General features: G+C 38.0%; 2 protein-coding genes across 2 annotated transcripts; both read left to right on the forward strand.

Annotated features, from left to right (window-relative positions):
* The first annotated feature begins 1,551 nt into the window (after positions 1 to 1,551).
* LOC128540906 (interferon-induced transmembrane protein 1-like) lies at positions 1,552 to 4,174 on the forward strand. Its single transcript, XM_053510901.1, has 4 exons — positions 1,552 to 1,734; positions 2,057 to 2,235; positions 4,005 to 4,011; positions 4,115 to 4,174. Exons 1-4 carry the CDS (start codon positions 1,561 to 1,563, stop codon positions 4,172 to 4,174), a joined length of 420 nt encoding a protein of 139 aa, XP_053366876.1. The 5' UTR covers positions 1,552 to 1,560.
* A 3,328-nt stretch (positions 4,175 to 7,502) lies between these two features.
* On the forward strand, positions 7,503 to 8,872 carry LOC128515713 (interferon-induced transmembrane protein 5-like). The gene is made up of 2 exons (XM_053489852.1): positions 7,503 to 7,748; positions 8,391 to 8,872. Exons 1-2 carry the CDS (start codon positions 7,542 to 7,544, stop codon positions 8,610 to 8,612), a joined length of 429 nt encoding a protein of 142 aa, XP_053345827.1. The 5' UTR covers positions 7,503 to 7,541; the 3' UTR covers positions 8,613 to 8,872.
* Positions 8,873 to 10,079: the final 1,207 nt, after the last annotated feature.

Here is a 10,079-nt window from a genome sequence, read left to right on the forward strand (position 1 = left end):
CGGCATAAGGTCTTTAAGTATTCTGATGTACTCAAATTGATCCATGATCCCTGAAATGTAATAAATAGGCCCAACACCATAGTACGAGAAGCATCCCCATATCATGATGCTCGTCCCTCCATGCTTCACTGGCTTCACAGTGTACTGTGGCTTGATTTCTGTGTCTGAGACCTCTAGATTCAAAAAAAGCAATCTTGCTTTCATCAGTTCACAAAATATTGCACTATTTCTCTTTAGGCCAGTCAATGTGTCCTTTGGCGAACTGTAACCTCTTCAGCACATGTCTTTTTTTTTAACAATTGGACTTTGCGGGGGCTTCTTGCTGATAGCTTTCTGGTTTTGTTCTGCATTGTAAAGCATTTGATATCATTTTGTATGTTTTTTTTCCCATCTCCAATCAACTTTTGAATCAAAGTACGCTGTTCTTCTGAACAATGTCTGGAACGAACCATTTTATTTTCAGAGAGAAATGCACATGACAATCCTTGAATTTTTTTTACCTTGAACCTATTTGACACCTGTTTTTTACAGAATAATTTATCCTTCTAATTGAACTCCACACTGCTATTATTTTGAACATGGCCCAATTTCAATTAATAATTCAATTACACTAAATCAGGTACATGCAAGTCATGACTGTTGGGTCTATTGTTTTCTATTACTCCACTACACCTACAAGTAAAATATTTACCATAAAGAATTATAATTTCTCCCAAAAATAAATATTGATCTGTTTACTGATGTTGGACTGCTATTATTTTGAACACTTTTGTATATATATATATATATATATATATATATATATATATATATCATGTGTACAGGGTCACGGGGGGCCTGGAGCCTATCCCAGGAGACTTAGGAGCAGGGTACACCCTGCCAGTCCATCACACCACTTTGTATGAAACATTTTATAAAAATAAGACAATATACTGCGCAAAAAAAATAAAGGGAACACTTAGTCCTGGTTTGACTTGAACCATGCTTACACATATGAGGCGTTCAAAATCCAATCTGATATCTATTCAGGATGTTGTGCCTGGTAAGGAAGTTTAGAAGTCAAGCAATCTTGCAAATATCTTGTGCACGATCTTCCCCACATTACTGTTTACACAAATGACAAATGCCTCAATAATTATTAGGATTGAATTTATCTCAATTTATATGAATCAGTGTTAATAGCCCTTGACCCCAGATTTCAGAGTAAGAAACTCACACTCAGAACCGGATTTAGGAGTTTTAATATGGCCAATCTCTCTCCTGCTCTCTCTCTTTCTTGTGTGTGTGATGTGTTCTGTAAACTGAATAAATCATGATTTACTATGCAAGACTGTGTTTAAAGTTTTGTTAGTGCTCCCTTTCTAATTCTCTAAATGGAAAATATGTGTGCAAATATATATATATATATATCTTTGCTAAAAAACAATCTAAATTCTGCTCTATTGACACAGTGTGGTTAGAATATGTCAATGAGGACTTGCCCCTAACCTCAAACTTGAACAGCTGAATCTGAAGCCTGACGGTTCACATGCAGTGCAGTGAGGTCTGACACTTAGCGAGATGCAGAGCACTATGATTCCACTGAACGCCCAGCCTGATGATGGCAGAGTAGCAGGGGCAGTGGTGGTGTCCATGCCTGAGCATCCACCTGATTACATAGTGTGGTCAGTTGCCAACATCTTTTATGGAAACCCGTGCTGTCTGGGTCTGCTCGCCTTTTATTACTCCATCAAGGTAAGGTGAAATGGACAGGGTAGGGATTTAGGAGTGAACATGACGTAAAGCTTGTGTATATGAATAAATGTATGTGTGTGTGAGTGTGTTTATGTTTTGTTACCGAAATGTTTACTCTATAAAGAATGCATTTCTAAAACAGGGTCTTTCTCTATTGGAAACCAAGAGCATCTACAACACATCTGGAACAGCATTATAGATATTTAGATAAGAATAAATTAAACACAACTACAAGCTTAATATGATGCAGTTTGATTGTGTAAGGTTATAATTTTTTCATTGTTCCTGTGTGTGTGTGTGTGTGTGTGTGTGTGTGTTTCAGTCTAGAGACCGTATGCTGGTGGGGGACACGACGGGAGCTAGGTTGTATGGTTCCAAGGCGTGTATTACCAACGGGTGTACGCTTGCGCTTATCATTATCCAAATCATCCTCATCATAGTGTTCTTTGTGATGGTAAAATATGAAGTTGTTGCAGAGGTCACAGAGGACACTAAAACTATGTCTCATCTGACTTATAATAAATAAATAAATAAATAAATAAATAACTCAGCACAAAGCAAAAATATGATTCATTTTTTTGTCTGCAAATTTGTTAAAAATATTGTTTTTAGCTATTTTAAAAATAACAAATCTGGCATTTACATGTTGGTCCCCTTGGTCCCAAGCATCCTCAGATGCAAGCTTTACTCTGTTACAGTAAATTAGATATAAAGTATGTAACTCACTATGTAAAAGCTAGATAAAAGATCTCTTAGCCATGGTTCTGCTGTATCCTTAAAAGAAGCTGCCTGAAAAAAGTTTAGTGGAAAATCATCAGTCTACAAAGATTAGTTTCAACGACTAACAGGTCATTTGTTTTACTTGCTGCAAGTGAAATCATAGAAGGAAGGTATAACTGTGGTTTCACCATATCCTGTCATAGTCGCCTTTGCAGAAAACACTCAAGGTTATTTAATTGACTGTAAGGTTTTCTACTACTACTTCTACAAATAATAATAATAATAATAATTAAAAAATTTAACAACGCCTTTTAAAACACTTGAGGTTACCTTACAATTTAATATGATAATAGCTTAAGAGAAAAGTAAGACACAATGGCATAAATATATAAAGGCCAACTTAAAATTATATGTCTTGTACATTTCATAATGAAGTCCAGTAAGCGAACGTGATGGGGAAGCGGTTATTACCACTATTTGCACTGTTGTCACTTTTTCACACATAAAATTGCACATCAAGGTTGCACTGCAATTAACTTCATTTCACTTATTAGTTCTTTAAAAAAAGAACAAAAACTATTTACTGTATATGCTTTATTTATATGCTTCTATATACATATGTAGCATTGCACTAGTAACTTCTGGACAGTCCTCACATTGCACTGTGTCTCCTGACTATATGTAAGATGTACTATGTGTGCAATCACATATGCATATCTATTTCTGTCTAACTGCTTGCAATTAGAAAAATTAATGCTAAATGAAGTACAGATCAGCATCCTTGTAATCTTTTATTTCTGATAGCTTAGTAGTGAAAATCGCTCCTCAGCTGTCTTTATGTTGTGATTTTAAAACCGCTGGTTACTTTTCATACTGCCTTCTAATTCAAATTCAAATTCAAATTTTATTTGTCACGTACACGGTCATACACAGTACGATATGCAGTGAAATGCTTAACTCTGCTCTCTATAGTTTACAGAAAGGCAGTAGTGAGGCAGAGAGAGAAGCAATCTGCCCCGTTAGTCAGTCACGCAATGGCAGAAAGGGAATCAAGTGTTGTTTTGAGCCATTTAACTCTTGTAAACACCAACGAAGCAAAATGTGACACAAATGAAAAGTCAACATGGCTATGTGACAAAACCACAACCCTAATGAAACACAAAAAGACTCCAAAGCACAAAGAAGTGCCTTCACTGCCTCCCTGAAACATTTACAAGGGAGTGACAACACTTTTACATGAAGGACAGAATACAGAATATTGCTCAGAGTAGGATGAAAACAAATGTACTGTAACATGATTTTTTGTTGTTGTTGGTAATATTATGTAATTTAAAGTCTGCTTCCATGGCCTGAGTTTTTGAATGCATGAATTTATGCAGTATTTATCGTATTATTAAAAATATGATAGGTTAATTCAAACTATGAAGAAGTTTCTTGTGAATAAAGGCATTAACATCTTAGCCACAGCAAAGCATTTGAATGATCCAACTCTTTTAAGGAACGACGTATTTGTGTGAATAACGTGAATAATCCCGGCTTTGGTGGCTCAGGAATGTGGTAAACATCCAGCAAGTGGAACACCTGATCTTTAAAAATCGGCTGATAACTGGACACCAAATTGTGTAAGAGACACATCTGTCTGTGCGAACTGTCTTTACAGTTACAGGAACTCTACTACAACATGCTGTACTCCCCCACAGTCATGGCCTCACTCCAATAGATTTATTAATTATAAAAATTCATTATATATATAAATTCATTACATCATACACACTACCATACATTTTCTTTTCATTTTGTGAAGCTCCATTAAGACAATGACCCTTGTTAAAAACGCTATATTAAAAAAAAAAAAAATTAAATTGAATTACGCACAGACTGATATATTTCAAGTGATTTTTAATATTTATTTAATTGATGATTTTTGATGATTATGGCTCACAGCTAATAAAAACACAAAATTCAGTATCTCATAAAATTGGAATATTGTGTAAAAGTTCAATAGTGGAGACTCATGGTTTCATCATGGGGAAGACTGCTGACTTGACAGATGACCAGAAGACATTAATTGATACACATGAGGGTAAGACTCAAAAAGTAATTGCTTTAAATGTTCACAGAGTGCTGTATCCAAGCACATTAATGGAAAGTTGAATGGAAGGAAGAAATGTTGGAGGAAAAGGTGCACAAGCAACAGGGATAACTGCAGTCTTGAGAGGATTGTAAAACAAAGCAAGAATTTGGGGACGATTCACAAGGAGTGGACTGCAGCTGGAGTCAGTGCTTCAAGAGCCACCACACACAGACTTATTCAGGACATGAGCTACAACTGTTGCAGTGGGCCAACATTCTATTCTTTACATGAAAGGAAATTTTTTTATTTCATTTAAAGATGAAGATAAAGAGACTTTATTGTCATTGTAGTGATACAGCGCAGCTTTATGGAGATACTGATTTCATTTTCCAGCAGGACTTGGCACCTGCCCACACTGGCAAAAGTACTAATACCTGGTTTAAAGACTAGGGTATCTCTGTGCTTGATTGGCCGGCAAACGTGCACAAACTAAACCCCATAGAGAATCTGTGGGGTATTATGAAAAGAAAGAAGCGAGACACCAAACCCAACAATGTACAAGGAGCTGAAGGCTGCTATCAGAGCAATCTGCACTTCCATAAAACCTCAGCAGTGCCACAGTAATTCATGCAAAGAGAGCCCCGACCAAGTATTGAGCGCTGGACATGTTCATATTTTTCAGAAGTCCTAATTTCTGATTTTTTTAATGGTCTTTAGTAATTATCTAGTTTTATGAGATATTACTGCCATAAATACATTTTTCATTAATATTGTGGCGTGGGCAGGGTTTTGCACTAGTAACCATCATGCTTTGCGGGAGGGGGTGTTAGGTGTTCACCCTGTCGAGGAAAGGTGTTTGGGTTAGTGGCTTTGGCCAGGGTGTGTGTGTGAGTTAGAAGTGTGTCTTTATTAATGTTGAATGTGTCGTGTATGCTATTTCGTGCCATTGCTGATTAAATTACTCCCAGCCATTTGCATTGGGCAGCAAGGAAGCTTACTCGTCTCTCCAAGTTCATTCTTAGCGGTGAAAAACGCTACAATATTTTATTTCATTAACATGCATTTATATATATATATATATATATATATACAGTATATATATAGTGTGTGTGTACACCCAGAGCTGCATTAATCTCTCTGCAAGATCTTGTATCGATGATTGAAAAGTCGGACGTGAAAATTTTAGAAAACTATATTTTTGGACTACTAGATATTATAATGCATAACAAGACTTAAGTTGGTGTTATTTTTGGTTTTACTTTTCAGCTTCAGCTATTAGAATTTTCATGCTCCATGTTGCACTTTCTGCTTAGCTCTGTGCCATTATCTCCTCATTTTCAGAACATCTAAAAATCTGCCAACTGCATATGAAAGTATCTGTGATGTACTGTTAAAACAATTAATATAAATGATTTTCTTCTGTATAAATATTTAATAATGACTCTGCGAACTTCAGTTTATGTCTGTGTGCTGCATAGTACAGTCAAAGATGCTGAGTTGGGCTTCAACCCAACATGTCAACCTTCACCACCAGCATTTAAAGGAAAGAACAGCAAACCAATGATAGTGAGCTTAGTGTGTTTACTGAGTACAAGCATCAGTACTCAGTGCCTCAGTTTTAACTCTCAGTTAGAGAGGAAACTGTTGACCAAATGCATAATGTACATTCTGTTTGCCAATACCTTCAGATCATGCTTGATTGGCAGACATCTAGTGAATTCTGATTTAAGTATTAAAGCTAGTTGTAAAAGTTGTACACTTTTATGGAGTTGGGCGTCTCTGTATGTGGTGAACTAGTGTCAGATATGGCTCAGCTGATATTGCTGATGTTAGAACTGAAACCATAAAATGCAAGAACCTACCTGTAGAGGAGCCTGCAGTTCTCCTTAACGCTTTCATACAAGAATGTTTCAGTACCAGTTGTACTTAAGTACCACATTGTCTGTGTCACTGTTGCACTCAGCACTGGTCTAGTGATAACATAGTGCCATAGGAGTTAGCACTGCGGAATATTACTGCCAGGATTGGGGGTTTGAGTGGAGTATGCATGTGTTTTCTCAGGGTACTTTGGCTTCCTGTCATCCAAAGAAATGCAAATTAATAGGGTAATAGAATAGGATGTACCCCGCCTCATACCCGAAGTCCCCTGGGATAGGCTCCAAGCCTCCTACATAGCATAAGCGGTATAAAAAATGAATGAATGGAATTCTGGTGGTTTACCTGAATAATAACAAGGTTCAACAGCCCTGGCCGTTTATTTGATAATCATGAAAAGTTGAAAATTGCACTTTATTCGCTAGAGGGCAGTAGCCACTCACGTTCATACTTCCTAACAGAAGACTATCCAGCCATCAATTTTCCATACTGCTTATTTTGTGTAGGGTTGCAGGTGGCCTGGAGCTATTCCGGGAAACAAAGTTTACACACACACACACACACACACACACACACACACACACACACACACACACATATATATATAAACTGGATAGTTGGAAGCATCAACCATCATACAATTCATGTCTATGGACTGTAGGAGGAAACCAGAGTACCCAAAAGAAACTCACCAAGCACGAAGAGAACTTGCACACTCCATACACACAGACCAGATTCGAACCCTCAACCCTGGAATTGTGAGGTTACAGTACGAACCAATAAGTTAACATGCCCCTATAAGTCTATATTTAAATGTTATTTTTTCAGCAGGGTAGGTACCACTGATAAATATAGCAGAAAAAAATATAGAGGTATGCAGCTGTGTATGTTTGTGTAGCCACAGTAGATAGGGAGGTTATGGCTCCTTCCTAGCATCCATCAGACATAATAACAGATCTCTCTCTCTCACACACACACACACACACACACACACACACACACACACACACACACAGAAATGTGTACCCGCTAAGTCACCACCCCTTCATGGTGAGGATAAAAGTTTGCATCACAGGTTCCAGAGTCTCAGTGGAATTAGCGCTACAGCAGCATCAGTTCCTCTCAGACCAAAAGCAGGATGGACAACGCTACGTACAGCTATTCATCTGACTGCACCCCACTCACGAACTGTAAGTCCTCACGCAAGCCTGTCGGCTCCACGGTGGTCAACATGGGCTCTGTGCCAAAGAAACCTGTCAGTGACTACTTGGTCTGGTCCCTCTGCAACACCCTGTACGTCAACTTCTGCTGCCTCGGCTTCATGGCCCTCATTTACTCCATCAAGGTGAAATATCTTCAAATATTTTGAATTCCATCCTGTCTCAATTTCTGCAGACTTTTAAAGTAAAGTAAGAAGACAAATATCAGAATAACTGCTTTTATTTAGTATTACCTTTCGTTAATTATTTAAAAACTGGGAATTTGTGTGGTGTATGTTTTTTTCCCCTTGGTTGGGTGTTGATTCAACTGAGTGACGTGGGTTGTTGCTTTGATTTAAGGACAGAGCAAGAACATTTTGCACTGAGGGCAAGAAAAGAATAGAATGGGTTTGATAAAAAGAGAGAGAGAGAGAGAGAGAGAGAGAGAAAGAGGAGGCAGTAGCCTGGCACACTTCCTCTGTTCTTCTAAAATTAGAGACATTCATGTGTATAAATGGAATGTAATTAGTGGGTAGCTAGTAATATAGCCATTCTTTAGGATTACAGACACTACTGGAGTCTCTCTCTCTCTCTCTCTCTCTCTCTCTCCTTGCTTGTCTAGTTTTGTGTCACTGTTGTTTTTGTTTCTCTTTTTAGTCTGTCTGACCAAAGCTTTATTCTGCAAAGGGCAAACCAGAGAACCATAATATTGCATTGATCCTGTTTGTGTGTGTGTGTGTGTGTGTGTGTGTGTGTGTGTGTGTGTGTGTGCTCCTCACCACCCACAGGCACGAGACCAGAAGACCCTGGGAGACCTGCGTGCTGCTCAGGAGTGCTCAGACAAGGCTAAATGGTACAACATCCTTGCGTCCGGCTGGAACCTCCTGGTGCCTCTGCTTTTTCTCGGGCTTCTCGGGCTGCTTCTCGTCCACCTCGGCAGCTTGCAGGGAAGTTTCGACTTCTTCGGAGAAGACGGCTTCAAGAATTTTATGAAGCTCTTTAGCAGGTAGAAAGCGAAGAAAACAGCTGGCGACCACAACAAAGACCGACAACAAAATCCACCAAAGAACAATAGTTACCCATGGACTTATCACCCTTTGTGTCCTAGCAACTTATTTTTAATCTTCTTTCTAGTGACTTATTGTATTATTGTTATTAATATTAATCTAAAATTTGCTTTAAGACTCTTGAATGGTAAATAATAAATATTCAATACTTTTATCTCATCACTCTTTATTTAAGAAAAAAATACTGGAATAAACTATTTAATGTCAGGAATAACTTTTATCTTGTCACTCTTTTGGTTGAACCCTAATGATAATTTATAGTGAGAATCTCTAACAAGTGCAATGACCCCACAAAGTCTAGCCTCTTGTGGGGTCGTTTAGGTGTGTGTGTGTGTGTGTGTGTGTGAGAGAGAGAGAGAGAGAGAGAGAGAGAGAGAGTGTAATCACGGAAAATATAATGATAAGTGTAAAGTACATCAGCACAGAAGGATTACTAGGACAGTGTTGTTTTTTCCACCCTTATTTAGTTAAGGTACGATTCCATCTTCAGTTTTGTTTTTCCTGAAAGGTGAACATGGTGCTTTGGTGACTCTTTCCAAGTTTGGTGTCTCCTCTATAATACTGCGGTGTGTGTGTATGTGCTGTGGGCTGCCCTGCCCCATTGGGTTCCTCTGCTGACCACTCTTCGCTCTGTTGGTATTTATATGATCTAAATGACAGACCTGCCTGCCAGTGCTCACTGCCTGCTCTATTTCTGCTCCCTAAGAGTGGAGACAGATGTGGAAGGACTGATTAAAGAGAAGACAACACATATACCCAGTCCTTCTTTATCCTGAAATACACGTATATACTTTATTACTAAGCTGGTCTCAGGAAAGGATGCATTTTCTCTTTGTAGTCGGTTCCTTACATGATTTGCCATAAATCAACATGAGTTAATATGAATAAAGTTCAGACAGTGTCTGGAATAAGTTCATTATAGTTAAACTTTTGTTTTTTTCGTAATGTTTGAAATTTGTTACAGCCTGGAACTCATTGTACGCCACGGACCATCAGTATTCTATAATATTGCGGTAGGAGTAGCAGGGGGTTGTCTGACCTGTGTTAAGTGTCATGTGACCACAATACATTTGTTTCTTAGAACGCCTCAGTTTGTTAGAGAGAAATTTCCCTCTGAGATTAATAAAGTTCTTTCAATCTTGAATTTAGAAACACATGTAAATACACATCATGAAGACCCAGGAGCTGCCAAAAACAATTCTCGAAGACTTTTTATATTTAAGTAGTAAGATGCTGAACTACTGATCAGAAAATCACAGGTACAAACCCCAGAACCTTCAACGTACCACAAGGCCATTAACTACTTAAACTGCTCATGTGTTTAATGAGATAAAGGGAAAGCACTCCAAATGTATCAGTCAGGTTTAGGTGAACAAAAAAAAATCCAATCTTTAAACATCCTGCAGAGCA

The sequence above is a fragment of the Clarias gariepinus genome, chromosome 2 (assembly GCF_024256425.1).
Source record: "Clarias gariepinus isolate MV-2021 ecotype Netherlands chromosome 2, CGAR_prim_01v2, whole genome shotgun sequence".
Classification (NCBI taxonomy): domain Eukaryota; kingdom Metazoa; phylum Chordata; class Actinopteri; order Siluriformes; family Clariidae; genus Clarias; species Clarias gariepinus.

Coding starts and splice junctions, on each gene's coding strand:
- LOC128540906 (XM_053510901.1), top strand. CDS start 1,561: ATGCAGAGCACTATGATTCCACTGAACGCCCAGCCTGATGATGGCAGA. Junction 1,735..2,056: donor CCTTTTATTACTCCATCAAG/GTAAGGTGAAAT, acceptor TGTGTGTTTCAG/TCTAGAGACCGTATGCTGGT.
- LOC128515713 (XM_053489852.1), top strand. CDS start 7,542: ATGGACAACGCTACGTACAGCTATTCATCTGACTGCACCCCACTCACG. Junction 7,749..8,390: donor CCCTCATTTACTCCATCAAG/GTGAAATATCTT, acceptor CACCACCCACAG/GCACGAGACCAGAAGACCCT.